At 41.9% G+C, this 19,754-nt stretch overlaps 1 protein-coding gene across 3 annotated transcripts in view; it reads right to left on the minus strand.

Annotated features, from left to right (window-relative positions):
* The window catches only part of Sema5a (semaphorin 5A), a 420,186-nt gene that overhangs the window by 122,933 nt on the left and 277,499 nt on the right, over positions 1 to 19,754 (minus strand). For all 3 annotated transcript variants that reach the window (XM_050144767.1, XM_050144769.1, XM_050144768.1), the window contains 3 exons: positions 17,748 to 17,810; positions 9,099 to 9,197; positions 7,343 to 7,556 (listed from right to left, as the gene is read on the minus strand). In XM_050144767.1, coding sequence (XP_050000724.1) covers positions 7,343 to 7,556; positions 9,099 to 9,197; positions 17,748 to 17,810 — 376 coding nt within the window. The remainder of the gene's footprint in view (positions 1 to 7,342; positions 7,557 to 9,098; positions 9,198 to 17,747; positions 17,811 to 19,754) is intronic.

Consider the following 19,754-nt stretch of genomic DNA (forward strand, 5'->3'; position numbering starts at 1 on the left):
TAGGTATATACAGCTCAATACTTCCATCTACTGGCTGTATGAACTTTTATTCAATTTATTTCACCATTATTTTACCTGATTTAAAATGGCAATAATGATACCCCACTTGAAATATCATTGTGAGAGTCAAAGAAATGTATGCCAACGGCCAAGTACTTAGTTGGCAATAATCAAAATACAGGATAGAAAGTATAACTGTGTCATTATATAAACTGAATAAATACACACATAAACAGATCACTGCTATTTACTTGACAGCTGGACTCATTAAGTATCCATTCTGCTTATGAAATTAGGGCCCCACTGCTTTCAGCTAGTCTGGGGCAAGATGGCAACAGCCTGAGAGAGAACAGTGAGGATGGACAGGATCAGAATGGAGCCAGTGTCAGGACAGAAGGTTTGGGATGGAAAACCTGAACAGATCAATAATCCAAAATGGGGAGCTGGGGCCTTAGGCACATGAGGGAATATTCAGACTTCTGTGGAATTTGAGGTGTTAGGGAGGTGTGGAAGCCCAGAACAAGCTTATCCCTGGCTATACTCTATAATCATGTGACCATTGCCACCTCAGGAACTCCCAGAATGCAAGGCAGAGGAAAGCTGAAACAGTGGTTCAAGTGACTTTCCTCTTGCCCTCATGGGGAATGTGGCCCCTTGTAAGACACTGTTTGCATGGCTTTGCTGATCCCAGGAGCGCCTTACAGCCTGTGCTGCCTTCTCGCCCAGCCATCTAGAGAGCAGCTCCCTCCTAGACTTCCCCTTCTTGATGCTGATGGAGCCTCAGTATGCGGGTGTTTGCTTAGATATTCCTGCTCAAAGAAACCAAGCCAGTGGGGTCCACTGGGCATCTCCCTTCAGTTCAGGCGCGCAGCCTCTGGTGGCCTCACCACCCCCCTTACTCCCCAACCCACAGGTTCCCAGGCGCATTAGCTAGAATTAATGTCATGAATATTTGTAAACACAGAAAATTGAACATTTCTATTTGCGATACTCATTTTTTTCCTGATTTTTTTTCTTTTTGGATTTATTTTTTAACAAATGATAACTTAATCTGACAGATCAATTCCTATAAGATTTTTAATTAGAATGTTTAGTTGAATTCAGATAAAATGGAAAATATTGAAATGCATATATATAATATTATATACTATATAATATAACATATATTAAATATATTCTGTTATATATTATACATTACATTATTATACTGTATATATGTATCTATTAAAAGGCACAAAGTAAAACACATGAAATTAATTTGGAAGATGATCTCGGCTACAACACTGTACATTTTTATTAAATTTCTTTCTGACAAGCTACAACAGGATAAATAATACCATATGACGGCTCTATCTTTGTCTCCTGGTTTGATTGGGTCCAAGGAAAAGCACAAATGAAAATAAACAAAGATAAAACCACAGAGATTCGGCTGTCTAATATGTAGCAAGGAGGGAACCAATGCGGGAAAACTAGGGAAAACCAAATGTTTAAGAGATGACAGCAACGATTTCTAAAACCCTCAGAACTATGCATCTTACATAGAGAGATAGCAATATGATTTGAGTCAAGAAGACAGTCCAGCACAGGACCCTTGGCAGACAGAGAGGAAGTGAATTTACAACCAGCAGGGGAGGAATGCCAGATTCCCACAAGGAAGCTGCTCCAATTGTGAGACAATGAGCAGGCAGCGTTTCTCTAATTTACGCCAGTGCTAGGAAATGTCTTCATATTTCTCTGGAGAGAGACCGCCTTCTCCCAGTATGGATTTTAGGTGGAGTTCCATGTAAATCAGCACACACTGTTTGTGCCTTTACTGAAATATATCATCCATTCTCCTTTGAGATGTGCAAATCAAAGCCCCCAGGTTCCAAGTGACTTGTTTGGCAAGTGTAGAAACTCGTGAGACTGGCAAGGACTCTGAGGCTCCTCGGCTTTCAGTCACTCAGTGCTCAGTTAATGTCATATTATTTTCAAAAAGCGGTACCAAATTGATTTCTTACATCCCATAAAGGGCTGTGTTAAATCATCCTGCCAGCTTGTCTTCTTTGGTTGGGTAATTTCAGTTCATTATAACTTTTTTTTTTCTGCAATGCTTCAGCAATGAAGAAAATGCTCAATTCTTTCTCAAAGTACATATGGCCCTCTTCCATGGCAGTTTTGCATGAAGATATATGAAGATATATGTATCTCTGGAGAGGAAGAGCTCACACCTGCTGCTAGTACTTCCTAATGTGTCGTCTAAACACAAAGGAGGTTGCTATCACGTAGTAGGCATGGGGTGCAGACTATGGGGTGGGATCTGTTTTCAAATCCTAGGTTGTCATTGGGTGTGGTTCAGGTGTCACCTGGACATTGAGGACCAGGATCTCCTTTGGATGTCTGCAGGGAAGACTGTCAGTGAGATGGATGTGGGGCGTCCCTTCCAACTGGAGTGTCTACTCAGCCTTTGCAATTCTCCCATGTACCTTGCACGGTAACTAGTCTGCAGCAGGCGCACCAACAGGCAGACTGTGCAGAAAGAGAATTTATTAAGATATTTTGGTATGTTAAAGGGATAAGCATATATAATTTGCAAGAATTTCCAAAACAAATGGATTCTGCACAGCACATTCATCCTGATACATCTTTCTGATGAATAAGATTAGGCATGAACATTAGAAAAATTCATTGTACTGTACTATATCACATATGTGGTATATTTTCTGACCCTGTCATGGTGCCCTACCCAGTTTAAAGTTCAGGAGTCATATGGCTAAAGAGAGAGCCCTGTTCACAGCAAGGTCCATTTTAAACATTTCCCTAGGCTTATTTTAAAAACTATAAAGGTGACCATAGAATCTGCCTTCATGTTTGTTTTACAGTGTTTTCCTTTCCCTTGTCAATAACTTGGTTTTTCATTTAATTTTATCCACCAAGCCCTCTTTGCTTTCATATTCCTTAATTGGCATGCGTTAGCTGCAGTCAGTGATGCCAATATAGAAAGCCAAAGTATTTTCCTCATTGGATGTAGTAAGGAGACTGCTTGTTGGTTCCCAGCTCCTCAGTCCCAAAATAATCACACAGAAACTATATTATTTAAATCACTGATTGGCCCATTAGCTCTAACTTCTTATTGGCTAGTTCTTACATATTAATTTAACCTATTTCCATTAATCTGTGTATCACCATGTGGCAGTGACTTACCGGGTAAAGTTCCAGCATCTTTCTCTGGTAGGGCTGCATGACTTCTCTCTGACCCTGTCCTTCTTTTCCCCAGCATTCAGTTTAGTCTTCCCTGCCCAGCTCCTTTCTACTCTATCACGGGCTCAAGACAGTTTCTTTATTAACCAATGGTATTCACAGCATACAGAGGGGAACGTACATCATTTGGAACACTTCACTGTGTAATCACTATGAGCCACGCCCTCATTGTTCCCAGAATGGAGCCCAGTGTAGCCACACTGGCTACCAGGAGCCAGCACGGAACTTACAGGGCAGGTACCAATCCATTTCAGGAGTAGGCAATAACTACTACCCTTTGACATGTGTACAGGAATCTTCTTCCTCCAATCTTTACTTATTAAAATTTAATTACTATCTTTAAGGTCTCCAATGGGTCTCCTGAAGGCTTGGATATATCAGAGAGCTATCACAATGGAAACAAGATAGACAGAAATGAAACCAGGATGCTTCAAGACGGTCACCCAGAACGTTTTCTGGACTAGAAACTTGACGCCTCACAGAACATGATACTTTAACTATGAGGATGTTTGTGATCTCACTTGAGTCCTACAGAGGCAACCAGGCAATGAAGCTCAGATTCCAGGTCACGCAGGAATTTGTATGTCCAGCAAATGGGGCAGGCAAATGGTTCCCCAGAGGAGGAAAACCAGCAAGTCCCTGAGTGTTCATAGATAACATCCACAGAGAGCTTCACAGGAACTTTTTAAAGTCCACTCAGGAGTTTGTTTTCCGTGTTCTCAGAGAGGTACCAAGCAATGCAAACGCACAGTTGCCTCAGTTTACAAACAATTGCACAGCATTCTTTTGGACATATGCTTTCCTTTTCTTTTTCATGGGTTTACTGTTTCCCCAATTTGACTGTCAGTTTCATGAAGGCAAGTTTTATACCTTCTATTTTAAGCTTTGGCTATTAAAATTTATTGCTCTGTCTGACAGTAATCATTTAATAAGGGTTAGAAATGATTAATATTTTAATGCATTAAAGCTGTTAAGAAATTTCTCTAAATACATAAATTTGTTTTAAGAGTAATTTTGGCACAGAGGAAAAAACTCTGGTCTTGAAAATTATATTCACCATCGAACACACAATTTAATGCTCCAGATGCCTGCATATGGCTATTCAACCAATTATACTGTGTTTGATAAGTGAAGACGTAATGACTGAAGCAGGGCAGACGCGATGGGGGTGAAAAGGAGCATCTTCAAATGTTTGTACCTGAGCCACTCTCAAACACATGAGTCTTGCCTTTGTTGGTGTTTTGAGTTTCTTTGTTTTTTTTTTTATGATTCTAGGCTTCAACTGAGATATGTTGCCTATGTAACAGCCTCATTCTTTCTTCTATTAATGAAATATTCTTATCTCCTACTCATGTAACAAGAACTGATTTAGCCTAAGGTACTAAATCCAAAACATGGCTCCCACCTAACCCTTGCCCTCAAGAAATCCACAAACTAATGAGGGAAACAAAACAGTCAATTTCCATTTTACTTATTTTGCCAGTCTGTTCGTGTTGCTATGGCAAAAACACCAAGGGGCTTATTATAAAGAACAGAAATTTGTTTCCCAAATGCATGGATCGAAACACTACCAGCCAAGCTACTAGCATATCTCATGATAGGTGAAGGCTTATTCCCAAGTTCACAGATCTCACATGATGGAGGAGGTTAGACAGCTCTCTGCATTGTAGTCTCCTAGAGGGCACCAATACCGTCATGAGGACCCCACTTTCAGGACCCCCAGTCATCCTCCAGATATTTCACATGGGGGAGAGGAGTAAGATTTTAATCTGTGAATTCTAGAACATAGACTATGGCATCCATTAATTCATTTATTCAAACACTCTTTATATACCCCGACAAGTGTACAATTTTCGAAACAGGGTTTCTCCGTAGCTTTTGGTTCCTGTCCTGGAACTAGCTCTTCTAGACCAGGCTGGTCTTGAACTCACAGAGATCCGCCTGCCTCTGCCTCCCGAGTGCTGGGATTAAAGGTGTGTGCCAAAATGTAACGGCATAAGCGAATGCAGACAGATTGTCAAAATATAGACAGCTTTAATGGAGGAATAGACTTACAGAACCACCGTTCCCGCGGAGACCAGGAAAGCAGAAGCGAGTGCTGGGAGCATGCTCGCCAAATTTATAGGCAAACTTTAGCCTGAGGCGAACATGCCCCCTAAGGGGTGGGACTTATCCCTACATACAATAAACCAGTCCACAGGAGAGACTAACTCCAGTGATTGGCACATGTCCCCTTTGTTGAAAGCTGGAAGCTAAATGATAAAATATTATAATGGCTAGGGGTAAAACTCACAGTAAAGGGTCATGAGGGCAAGACAGCACAGGAAGCAATTTTTAAATAATGTGGTCAGGATGACAGTTCACAGAGAAGGGGATGTTTGAAGAAAGACTAAATTGAAGCAGTTGGCCAGGAGAAAAAAAGTTAGTTGATTTTCAACTCTCTCCAGCTAGTGAAAATTGCCATTATATAGGGAAGCAACTTTAAGGTACCACAGTAAAGGCTTCAGAGACAATAGGGGGCTATCTGTAGGGAGTGGGTGGGTTAAACTGAAGTGAGTACAAAAGAAGAGGTGTGAATATGGGAAATCTGGTTGCTTCTCGGTTCAGAAAACCATTCACGTTGCCCTTTGGAAACAGTACAGTCAGCCAAGCTCCTAGAGGCACAGAGATGATGGCGTGGCTTTCCTAGGAGGGAGTTCCAAAGGCAAACTGGGATGCTTGGCTTGACAGCATTATTCAGCAATTACCTGTGAGAGATAAATGGCAGGCAGATGATGGATGGTGGAAAGGTGATGGGTGGGTGGATAGATGACTGGTGGATGAGAGATACATAGAGACATACAGAGAGATGAATGTTTGACATTCCCGAGTAAAAACCAAGAGTCCTCAAAAGGAGATAGCTTCCCTTGGGCAACATTTGAGAATAGATGTATTTATTTTTATTAACTTAGAGAGGGGGAAGAATGACTAGGCTCTAATGGACAGAGATCGCAAATGACAGTAAATAACACTAAATGACACAATGCCTTTCCCATAATAAAGAACGACCTGAGCACAGGAGTAGCATCAGAGTGGGAGAGGGACTCTAATCTACATATACAGTTTGTGATGGGAATAAGACCACTAAATCTTTGTAGATCATGACATAGCAAAACAAGTATCATACTAGCCAAGCCAAGATTCCACCTTTGTGACAACGGTCACATGAAGCCTGAGGTGATGGATTACCGCGTGTGCCGGACACCCCCTTGTGAGTGTGGACACACTCACATACACAGGGATGGCTTTCCCTAGCACCCTGGGCTTTCACCTAGCAACCCACATCTGTGCGGCTCCTCTCTCCATTCTCTGGCTGTTTAGTTAACAGGTAATTGTTTCTTGCTTGCAATGGACCGATACTTTCTGTCAGTTTCCAGTTCCATAAAGGAGAAGTAGACACAAGCCTGGTGTGTCTTCCAGGGGACACGGCAACATCTGGAAAGAAGTCTGAAGTTACAGTGATGAGTCTGCATCCCTGAGAGGAGAGGAGCTGCTCTGATGACCATTGTAACAGGCTTTGCCTGGCAGAATCTAAAGCGACAAGACTTGGGTCCCCACGAACTCCCAAGGCCGTGCAATAAGCTCTGAAGACGCTCGCCCCCAAATGAGAGACATGCACACTAATGCCAGTTTTAAGATTGCCAAGTTATCTGGAGTTACTTCTAGGCAACTGGGTTCTTTATACTGTCTGAAAATGTCATGAGGTAGTGCTAATTTCTTGTTCAAATTCATCAAGTAGACATTGAGAAAAACACATGAGCCTACATGCATCTACAGCATATCATTCAGTTTCCTAGATTTCAAACAGCAACATAGGGAGAAACAGCGTAACACGGATGAGTGTTCTTGTCGGCACCAGCTGACAATATAGACCTATTATCACGGCTTATAGTGTTGGGGCTATCACGCCAACTCCTAGTACTAAAGAACGTACTGCTCATTACCAGTACTAGATGTGCTAGACCTTGAAGGTGACCCTTCCTCTTCTTTATAAAGTGTGACTATATATTTAAGCCAGGTATCACACACAACAGTGGGAGGCTGGAGTGAATGAAGGTCTTACCATTGAGCCATTTGGAGTTGTACTGTGCAGTTCGAAGAGGAGGTAGCGAACCCAGACTTCTGTAAATGGCTGGATCTCGCCCTGGGAAGTCCATGGCTGTTGCAGCATAAAGCTCCCCACTGGCAGTGAGCAGAGCTGTCGAATTGTGCTGGGGACTGTAGGGACAGCGCGCCATGCCACTGATCTGCTCGTGGATCTCAGTCAGGTTACTTAACTGTTGGTGAAAATAAGAGGGGACCCAGTTACCCTTGGGAAATCCCATCGAGCGTGCTCATGTCCTCCACCATATAGCTGTGCTAGACCAGTGTTCCAGGTAAGCTCTGGAGTGTGGGAGATGAAAAGGTTTCCTAACTCTGACGTTATGAAACAGTTCTCCACAATCTTGGCCAGAGACTCCATCCCTGTAGCTACAGAAGTTCATGCTAGTGATACAATATGAAATAAGGATATTCTATATATTGATTTGATGTAGGATGTGTATTTACTGTGTTCTACTTCAATGAGCAACCTCATTTTAATATTTATAGATATATAAATCATCATAATAAGGAATAATTTTCATGATATTAGCCTGACCAAAAACCTACTTCTAAATACTATTTGGTGATGAGCATATGTCAATATTCTGTACCATGTAGTACACATTTCTTTTTCTTCTTCTTTTCTCCCTTTTAGTCTTGAGAAAGCTGCATGTATGTCGGGTGTTGCCTTGACTTGCCAAACTCTGGTTGCCAACTAATAAAACATAAGAGAAGCTGTTGCTGTTTGTTTGGTATTTTGGTGTTTGAAAAGGCTCAATTTCAATTTGGTTCTTGACTTTTATCTGAGTTTAAAAAGACACTTAAAATGGTTTATACAGGAATAGCAAGGTCACCCTGTCCTCTGCTGTTGGAAGCATAGTCCTGGGGAAATTACATAAAGTCTTCAAGTCTCAGAATGTTCCCTTTAAAAAAGTTCCCGGCAAAGTAACCTCATGATTTAAATGCTGAAGATGGGGTGTTTACAATGGGATCACATGCTGACAGCTGTGTATGCCAAGCAGGGAACTCTTTGTGGCCAGCACGTACCCTCTTCCTGAGCCTTCTCTTTATGTCCCATAACTGAATATAAATTTTAAAATAATGAACAGTAAGCTGAGATGATAAGTTAAGGTTCTAAGAGAAGTTGTACTATCCATAAATTAACATAATGGTGTTTCCTAGTTATATTTCTCAAGGAAGATTAAATTAATATCCCGAATTAGGAAGAGAGCATGCATGTCTAATGACCCTGCCATGCCTCCACAGTGGGACTTGTAAGATGAAACTCCCTGTCTATAATAGCATTCCGGCCTTTTCTCTGCTTATGGATATGTTTGTTTGTTTATTTTTGGTCTACCTCCTATCCACCTTATATATACTTTATTTATATATGGATTGTGATTCTAGAGCATTTTAGTCATTGATCATATTTCTACCATAATGTAAACAAGAAAGAAGTGTGTGTTTATGATTGGTGCTTAAGGCCATTAATTGGGAAAACATTGAAATAGTTTCAAAGTATACCTAAGTATGTAATATATAACTAGTTTCTGTTCCTTCATATACATGACAGTCATGACTGATTAGACATGAACAAATTAAGCATTTACTTAATGCTGCAATGTTGCAAAGGGTACTTGCCCTTGGTGTACAGGGACACCTTTACATGGGGCTTTGAAGGCGTCATGTCTGGTTGCCCCCGATGAAAGTTTGTGAGGTTAAGTGCAGACACATACCGAGCGGATGGTACAGACAGGTGTGAAAGCATTGGTCCCGCAGGTGAATAGCCGGTCCCCGCCCACCAAGAGCACTCTGATATAATTCTGGCATTCCTCCTGGAAAGCAAAAGCATCAGGGACACACTGAGAAGTCCTGAAGGCAACAAGGATGGTGAGCACGGATATACTATGTCTGCCAGGAAAAAGAAAAAGACTAGTTCTTCGCCAGTGTTGACCAAAGGCAGCAATCGAAACCGTTGACCTTATATCTATACCCAGACACTTGTTCAGTGGATAGTATTTACTAAGGCAGGTGTGCATCTAGTTATAGCTTCTAAACATGTGTTCTTTTGATAAACATGACTTCATCTTGAATTGTACTACAAACATTAAGCTTTCTTAGATACATATAGGAAAATAAAATTAGTCTATTCAATGCTTCGCATGGAAATATTAGCTGCCTTAGAAGGCTTGTGTAGCCTTAATCCTATGCAAAGAACCTTATATAACCATGGAATACTAAGACAGAGAGAGATGTCTTCCCCAGGAAAGAGCATACCAGGTGGCACATCAACAGACCCTCCCTATGGGACTAATATCATGTCGGGATGCCATGGTGCACTCCCCATAGAGTACCAGGATGCCATGATGATTTGAATCCCTGACAAGAAAGATCCAATCGTATAGCAACTAAGCTCTCTGGTCACATGAGCTTCACTGTCAGTAACAGTAAGAGTTTGCATCATCTGCTCTACTCTATAGCCTGGTTCAGACAATGCAAATTGCTCACTCACAAGAATTTGGGTTCTGGAAGAAAAGTGAGCTATCAAATATACATGATTCTCTTTGCTCCATTGCTAACAATAAAAGCAACATATCATGACTGGCTGAGAAAACGGGGAAAACAAACAAACAAAAACCAACAGAAAGTGCTGTGGAACATTACCTGAAGATGTTTGTTTATGCTGTAGAACGTTTGTTTAATGATGCAAAGATGGGTTGCATTCTTTTATGCTGCATTTGTTTAACTGTGAAATTTTGTTACTTTGCCTGTCTAAAACACCTTGATTGGCCTAATAAAGAGCTGAAGGGCCAAAGGCTGGGTAGAGATAGGAAAGGTGGGGCTGGCATGCAGAGATTAAATAGAAGGAGAAAAAGAGACGAAGGAGCAAGAAAAGGAGAAGGAAAGGAGGACATCAAAGGTCCAGCCACCCGGCCACCCAGCAAGCCACAGAGTAAGAAGGAAAGAAAGGAATAGAACAGCAAATGATAAAAGCCCAGAGGTCACAGGTAGATGGGATCATTAAAGTTAAGAAAACTGGCTAGAAACAAGCAAAGCTAAGACTGGATATTTATAATAATAAGTCACCATGGATTATTTGAGAGCTGGGTGATGGGCCTCCCAAAGAGACAAAGAATAAACAACAACAAGAAAGATCCAAGTTAGCAGTAAGTTGGAAAATAAGTATGAATGATTATTACTTCTTGGGTACTGAGAAAAGTAGAACAGCTGGGGGAACAAAGCTTGTTTTGTTCTTAAATGGAGCAGGTTAGCAGAAAATTTGGAAAATAAGTATGTATAATTGTAATCACGTGGGCACTGAGAAAAGTACAGCACTCGGAGGAGCAAAACTTGTTTTGTTCCCAAATGGAACAGGTCAGGAGAGTTCCAAGGAGCAAAGACCAGCACGAAAGGCTTCAAAGATCCATTCCCAGGTGAGGGGACCAGGGCACAGAAACCTAGGAGTTTGGATCAACTGGATCAAAGGGAGAACTAACCCAGGAAACCAGGGCTGTCTGTATGAGCCTTCCAGAACACAGGGCAGAGTGTCCTCGATGGAATTCATGGACACACCGTCATGATAATGACCCTGGAATAAAGACTGGGCTGGAAAATTACAGACGGTGATGAGGGTGGAGTGCTGCCTTTGGAATTCTTTCGAGGACAATGTGAGGGGGAACAGAAATTTTCTTCTTAAAGCAAGAGGCCAACCCAAAGAGTGACTCTCACTAGAGGAAAGCACTCTGCTGTGAAGAACAAGCTTAAGGGAAATTGTTCCAACTGAAAAGACCTGAGCTGCTGCTGATGTCTGCAGACCTGGCAAGGGGAGAGCAGGCAACCCAGTTAGTTATGAAAGGAAAGGAAAAGACGGAGATAACAGTGTGTTTATGCAAGTCTCCCAAATGAAAACACAGTTCCAGGGAGACAGAAGGCTGCCACCTTCCTGCAGGCATGTCACAGCCTGATGGGAAGCAGAGTGTCAGCAGGGGTGTGCGATGTAGAAATGTGCAGAGAGAAGCGCAAAAGGCTCAAGTGGTTCTTTAATCAAAGAAACAAGGATGAGAGAGCACGGGGAATTATTTCAACTGCAGTGGAGGGTAAAGGAGAATGTTCTGATAATGAGGACTTTGTAAGAATTCGCTAGGCCTTGACCAGTTTCCCCACCTGAATGTTGAGAAGGAACGGAATCGTGGAAGGGACCAGGGTGTCAGAGAAGGAGAAGGAGGCCTGTGCTCCCATCTCTCTGGCAGAGTGGAAGACTATATCTGCCTTTAGAAACCTCAAAGGGCTTGTGATGAGTGGAACCGATTGAGGGTAATAGAATATATTCTAGAAGACCCATCATATGGACTTCCATCCTCCTGGCATAGAAAAGGTCAGTGAAAAAGGCTAAATGTCACCAGCTGGACCAAATCAAGCTCGCTTATAGGTCCTTCAAACATGACACCCAGAGGAGATCACTGTGTGTCTTCAACGCTTTAAGACCTGAGTTCAGCCAAGGCTTAGCTCGGCTCCCACCTTCTGTGTGCCTCCCTTAGTGATTCTCTCCTCTTCAATTCACAAGCTGCTACCTCTTATTTGAAAATGTTCGGGTGTGAAAACGTATTCTTAAAACATCTCATTCTCTTAAAGAAAGGCTGGGGCAAGTTCAAGCAAAATAAAATGCAAAAAAAAAAAAAAAAGGAAAGGAACACTCTGTTTATCAAAAAATGTGTAGCTGTGTGCAGATACGACTGTCAAGCAGGGTGGACCCACTGGTGTCTCCTCAGCAACGCGTGAACTGCTCATCAATTTCAATGAGGTAAGAACGAGATTGGGAAGCTGACAGCTTTATGTTATCCACAATATATGTGTCTTCCTTTAATGATATATTACCTTTATGTACATCTACGGTGATGAGAAGGAACAATATATGTGTGTGTATCTATCTATATTTGTGTGTGTATACAGATGAGTATATATACATGCTTATGATGCAATCCAGAATCATCTCCCGTGGTTCTATGACTCTCCCTAGGTAACAAAATATAAGGATGCTCAAACGCCTCATACAAAATTATGTAGAATTTGTCTCTAAGCTGTACATATCTTACCATATGCTTTTAATTATCTGTAGATTATTTTTTAGTACCTATAGAGTATAAATTCTATGTGAACAGATTTTATGTTGTTTAGGGACTAATGTAAGGAAAAAACTTTTAATTAAGAAAAATCACACAAATACACAGTATCTGGTGTGCACAATCTGCAGAAGGTGCCTTGTCTGGGATGAAGGGTCTTAGCTCTTAAAGCAATTGTGTAGCATACAGGCATGTCTAGAGCATCCCTCGTGAGTCGTTAATCTCATAACCATTCTAAACGTTGACATTTCAGGTAAAAACATCAAGCTCCAGCCCTCCATCACCAGGTTCCCAGGAAGAAGGTACCATGACTTTCTTTTCTTAGTCACTAGGAGTTGACCTCTTTACAAGCATAATTTGACAGCTGAGGAGGCAGGACACAGGACACAGAATGAACAATAATACAAAGCCTTAGATCCTAATCCAAATTCTCCCACCATTTAGCACAATAATGCTAGGAACTTAGTGTCAAAAGTACTGAAATGAGATCATGAACAAGAACATTTTGAAAATTATGAAATGTCATAAATGCACAAAGCAGCTCTTTCATTCTTTAATAATTACTTATGTTTCCTTTGTGTAGTCCTGAAATGCCATGGGGGAGGCAGCTGAGTCCAGACAGAAGAATCAACAACAGACACGGCGTTCTTGTTAGCTGCTGAGACAATTAGCTATTTGTGTCTAAAATAATATTTATGTGAAATGTATTTAAAGTGTTCTAAAGTTTGATTTCAATAACACATATTTCAAAGACAATGAATTGTAATGGATCTTGTTATACTGCTTTTGCATCAATAAAAATGGATTCTTTCCCCAGCTTCAATGCACGTAGGTACTTAACAGCATTTCAGCCATAGTGAGCAGAAACATCTAGAAGTAAATTAAAACTCAGACCTTACTCAGGATCCACAATCTCAGTGCCTACTTTACTTGCAAGCCTTAATCAAAGACTTGAGTAACTTCTTGTGGCCCCGATTCCCTAGGTTATAAATTTCATGCCCCCAACACATGAAAGAATGCTTTTCCTTGGCCCAGGAACACCAGGGGAGGAATCCCGAGCTCTGTAGCCAGCTGAGGAATGTTCTCACCAGAGAAGTGGGTGCAGGAAGAAGCCGTGATGTAGGCTCAGCCACCTCCTTCCACACACCACATCTTAAAGGCTGGGTAGTGAAATGCATTGTACTGTACGGCACACACAGCTTTTGGGGACAGTAGAAAAAAAACTGAGTTCAGTTAAAACGCCTGAATTGCTTGCATTTTTAAAATGTCACATTTTTGCATTGTTCTTTCTACTGTAGGGAGAAGAGAGACTTTGTAATTCTGTGCACATTCTCAGAATACTACAGCACAAGCAAATTTAGTAAGTATCTGAATTTTCCTAATAAATTCATGACCACCAAAAAAAGCGTGAATTCCATCCCTCCAAAGAGACACTTTATTCTGGCCACATTGAAATGTTACTTGATTTGGATTCTAGGTGTTGTCAGCCTGGGGATCTTCGGGATGTCTGAAATCTGAGTTGAGGGCCTGCCCACGGCCACCGCTCTTGGGGTGCTTTCTCAGAAGCTGTCTTGTTCTCTTCCTTTTATGTGTCCCAGGTGCTAGGCTTGGGTTCCCCACTGGGTGGGAAATATGCCAGTGCCCAGGTGAGGAAAGAAAAGAGATGGGAATTAAGGAAAGAGATTTTGGGAAGGCAGTTGGGGTAAGGTATCATTTGTTCTCACCTCCTGGGCCAGGCTATAGTGTTATCTATCCTAACCGGTTAGTGAAGCTAGCAACTCATTTGGCAAACATGAGTCTCTACAGTGCACAGTACCTGATCTTCTGCTTTATTCTGTTTTGATTTTGAGACAGGATCTCACTGTCACACCAGACTGTCCTCAATCTCTGGGACTCTAGTGATTCCTTGAATCAGCTTCCCCAGGAACTAGAATTATAGGCAGAAATCAGCTCAACAAGCGACTCCATAAACTGAATACTAGTTCAATGGAACACTGCATTTTAAAACTCTGGGTAAACTTATAATCATTTTTACTACAACCTAAAATAAAATTTGATTTATCTTGCACACAATATATGGTGTTTGAAATTTATCTTCATTTATTTTAATACATTAATCTTAAGGGTGAACAAACACAGTTGAAATGAACTTATAATTACCAAGATTTGCCATTATTCTTAGTCCATTAAAAACCCAAATCATACGAACTATAGAGGGATGATTTGATGTGAGGACATTTCTTTCCTCATTTTCCTTATTTGTATTAGAGAAACTCAATTTTGTATATTGTTAATTTGTTCCTTCTTGGATCAGGGGTGTATTACATACTGGACATGGATGATGCTAGTCTATCAAATTAATTTCTAAATAAGAAATTAACAAAAGGTCACAGCTTGAGGTGGGATGTGGGTTGCTGGGTTCAGCTGAGCAATTTCCCCAGTATTGACAACAAACTAGGAAATGAAGCCACAGGGATACTCTGATTAAGGACTTGTAGCCTATGCTGAGAGAAAACTGGATGACTGTGCAGGTCTTGGTATTCTCTCCTAACACACAAGGACCACAAAGAGTTGGAACTCCAGGAAGGGGAATAGAATTAACTGTTAGCATTCTCCCAAGTCTGGGAACCAAATATACCAATAGGTTCCTGGTTAAAAAAAAAATACTCCGAGGGATTAAAAAATGAGCAATGTAAAAATTGACAATGCATAAATCATTTGATAAATGAAGTCACCAATTCCCTGGGAATGTCTGGGGTAAATTTGGTTGTATTGGGTTGCCATGCCATGATGGGCAGAGGCAGGTGAGCTGCTAAACAGATCGCATGAAAGAAAAAGACCCCTTGAAAATACTCCCTGCCCCCACCATCTAAAGTGGTGAGGATGGTCAACTGAATGAGAGCCATTGGAGTGAGTGAGCTTAGTGTGTTCATCACTCATACAGGACTGCCAACCTCCACCCTGTGTGCCAGAGGGCTGCAGATGGGCACCACAGCCATAAGGAAACCATTGGCACAGTTCGTGGTCAGGCATTGGATGATTAGCACAGTATCATGAGGCAAAGACAGAAGCCTACAGAGCTTTCCAAGATGGATAACGGATGGAAGGAGGGTTGGAACACAACGGCTGTGCCCTAAGAACTGAGCAAAGCATGCTGGGAACAGTGCTCACGCCAATAGCAGTTTGAGAAGAGAGAATAAGATTCTCATGAGCAGTGAGGACAGTATTGAGGAGGGGGAGCAGGGGCGGTTCTCAGGTCTGAGGTTAGCAAAATCTAAAACAAAAACCAAAGTTACAGACACAGACTCCATTGTAGGGCACCTGTTGACCAGGGCAACCACAGTCACAGGAAATAAGAAAAGAAGAGAAACTGGCCAATAGCGAAGAGAAAATAAAAAGGAAAGGGGACAAGGGGAGAGGGGCAGCTAGTGCCTAGGCCTTCTGGAAGGTAACTATGTCACCAGGCAGGCACTGTGTTACAGTGTTGAAGCTGAAGTCCCGAGAGCCCAGTGTGTCCACTCCTGAGCAGTGAGCCAAGCTATTTCCCCATCATTATCCCTACCCTGTGTAATTGTGTAACTGTTTACTGCTCAGGATAGGGAGATTTAGGGAGCTTTAGGGGAAGGTACCTAAGTACTGGAGATTGCAACCTTCCCTATCCGTGATTCCTCACTAGTACATAACCTCTCACTTGCGTTCCCAAAGGCAACCTCAATACAGTGACTGGTTCGCCAAGTACAATTTGGGTGGGATCATTTCTTCTGTCTGCTGATGATTCTCTGTCTAGGGTGAACAGATGTTTGTTCGCAGTTCCTCAGGAAAAACCACACAAGGGAATGGCGCATACTCTGGATGCCTGGCTGGCAGGGATAAATAAGAGTTCTCAGATGCATCCAATGATTGAGCCGCAACATCCCAGAGAGCCAACGGCCACGGAGAAGTCACATCTCCCAACCTTGCTATGTTTTACAGAACTCACCAAGCAAGTTAGAGAGTTCTCTGCTATTTTTATTTATATCATTATATACTCATTTATTTGCAAGAATTTCATATTCTGGTTCTTTGCAACCCAGAGCTGCTAGTGTAGTTTCATAAATTTTTAATGGTTTAGCTCAGAGGTATTTCTGATGATTAAGTATCTTTTGGTAAACAAGGTCTATCAATTTCTGCATTCTCTCCTCTTCACCCTCCCCTTCTTCTCTTCCTTCTTTTGCTCCCTCTTTCTCTCACCCTTCCCTTCCTTTCTGCAGCCATGTATTTCAGCTTAGCTAAGCTTATGATATATTACCACCTCTCTCCTTCTACACTGCTGAGATCTGCTTCGTCGTCCAATTCTCAAAACCATTCTCCTAAGGGACAGGGAGCAAGACAGACGGTCACACTGTTATCGACACACAGCTGAGAGTCCCTTGCTCCTGCCCACTCTGTGTGCTGTATTGTCCGGCATGCTCGTGGCCCTGAGGCCAACGCTGCTCAGCCAGCCGCTTCTGCCCCTCCGCATGTACGGGCATTTCCCCAAGGACCAAACTGCAGTCAGCATTAGAAAAGTCTACAGGCTCCTCTTTCTACCAGTGTGTTCTGCCTCTGTTGGTATGCAGACTTTCCAGGGCTCACTGCGCTGGAGAGCAGCTGCAAGGGAAACTCCACAGGGAACAAAGTTCACCTTTTCTGAAGACAGAGTTCCTGGAAAGGTAAAGTCCTGTGTGTGCAGCCAACCCCAAATTGTTTGAAAGCATCGTGTGTGAGTACTAGCATGCACCCCCAACCTCAGTGGTTTTTTTTAAGGAGAATTTGGGAGTGTAGATTTCAGCATTGACGGAGATAGAGAAATCACAAGGATTTGCACAGACCATCAAGAGTGCATCTCGTATCATTCTGGTACAGTGATTTTATCGGGCAAGTGTTGAATATTTGTTTTGTAGGAACAAGATAATGCAACTACATAGCTGTTCTCTGTAGTTGGCTGCAAAATATAGAAGAGGCAAACTAAATACTATTTTAAAATTATTTCTTATATTTGTCTAACAGCATCATAGCGAGTTTATTTTGAATCTTATCTAATGATTCACAGTACCCATTAGGTCTTAGTTTCTGATCCTTCGTGAAATGATTGTTTGCTGGGACTCATTTCCACTGAATGTCAAAACACGGAACATTTACTCTTCACGCGTGTCCCACTATGCGGGGACTCCTCCTATCAGGAACCTAACGTTTTATGCAGTTCCCAGCACAGGGTGGGGTACCTGTACCCTCTGTTTTCCTTACCTTCGATTTGCCCTTGCTATAACAGGCCTTCCTGGTAGCTTCGTCACACTCCCACTCCACAGCCTGCAAAGAGAACACGGGCAAAACTTTAGGGCTTTGGGAGAAGAGGGAAAACAGGAAGGTCTCAGTGCTAGATTAGATCATTGGCGCATCTTTGTGCCAACACCTTCACAGTGGTATAGAATTAACACCAAGTACAGGATAACAAGTCACAGGCTCACATTTAACTTCAAAATGAAGACATTTAAAAGACTTTTCCATTCATAGTCAAAGTAGCAGGACATTCAGGTACAGTGACTGGTTAAACAAGGTTGATAACTTGAGGGAAATCAGGGTAAGCAACCAGCTTAAAAGATCCGAACCACTCAGATCACAGTGTGTCGTGCGTCAACACTCATGGACAATGCCAGGGATGACTGTGCACGTTCCAGCTCCCACAGTATCCATAGACACGACAGCAAGGGTCTGATGGGTTTGTGCACAGAGCACAGTGACTGTTGCCTATCTGCATGCAGTCACTAGCTCTATTTAGAGCCATGCTGTTGAATATTCTTCAAGCTTTTCAAATCTACCCCATGCTGATCAAGTTGACCAATGCATGAGTGCCACTAGCCGCAAAGAGACCCTGGGACACGTAAGATGATTGTGTGTGCTCCCAAGACAGAGGCGATCCACAAGCCATGTCTGCAAGTCGCTTAACACCAGGTTAGCCATGGAACTATTGTTTTTTTTTTTTTCTACTATTTTGTGCTGTGAGAAATTTTATATGGAAAGGATTTCTCCTATTTTTTCATATCTTCTTGTTGTAATATTTTTCTAACTAGCAAAATTAGATTTCTGAAGATTCAGAGTTATGGACCAGTGAAGTTATTGTCAGGAAAACATGTGAGGAGCAACCTTGTTAGGTCAGAAAATTTCAAATAATAAACTAAACTAAATCCAATATACAATAATAAGTAGAAAAATACTGCCTCTACCCACTGTGCACCAGAGACAACTGTTTTTCAATTCTCCAAGATGCAGGAAAAGATATGGTCAGGCCACTGTTAGTTAAAATGTTAGTAAAGTGCTCTATATGAAGGCCTGATAGCCCAGCTCTGAGGAAGTGGAAACAGAAAAGGCTGTGGAGCTTTCTACCCAGTTGGTCTAGCCTCATCAGTGAGTTTCAGACAAGTGAGAGACCATGATGAAAAAGAAACAAGACCCACCAAAGTAGGTGGCACCAGAGAAATGATACCCACGATTGACTCCTCTGACACACACACACACACACACACATGCATGCACACACATTCATATGTATACAAATACATAAGTATACCTGCAGCCATCTGATGCATTTGCACACACAGAGACACCCATGCCTTAAATGCTGATGTAAGTTAGAAAGGAAGGCTCATGAGTTTCAAGTCTGCCTGGGCTGTAGACAAGTTAATGTTCAGCCTGGGTGACCTGGTGGGACCATAAAACAAAGAGCTGAGGATGGAGCCTTTGCCTGCCAAGTGGGAAACCTGAGATTCAATGCACAGTAGTGCAAGAACAAAGTAAAATATTAATAATCTCCTGAATAAACATAAGAGGTCTGGGTAGCAGGGTGAGCCCCAGGATTAAGGGAGAATATTATTCAAATGCCATCAAAGTTAGATAGATCTCACTGCTGCCAGTAAACAAACAGCTGCCCAATTCTACCTGCTGCTCAACTGGCCTTCACATTTTCAAGATAAATATTGGCCAAGGACCAGGAGTGAAAAGAAATAGGAAAAAAAGAGAATGAGTTTTCATAAATATTTTATTACTTTGTCCAGAAGACTGAAAAGCAGCAACTGCTCACACAAGTTTATTGGATCAATAGGCGAACAGTACATAGCTAACTTTCCTCTTGTTTGAAGTAGAGAAATGACTTCTGGAGGCATTCCAACTTTGTACCACCAGCATGGCAGCCACATTCAAATCCAGAATTAGTTGAAAACCATGACCGTTTAGCTTTCTACAGTTTCCTATTATTCA

Source organism: Alexandromys fortis, unplaced genomic scaffold (genome assembly GCF_014885135.2).
Source record: "Alexandromys fortis isolate MF-2015 unplaced genomic scaffold, M_Fortis_MF-2015_v1.1 scaffold_52, whole genome shotgun sequence".
NCBI lineage: Eukaryota > Metazoa > Chordata > Mammalia > Rodentia > Cricetidae > Alexandromys > Alexandromys fortis.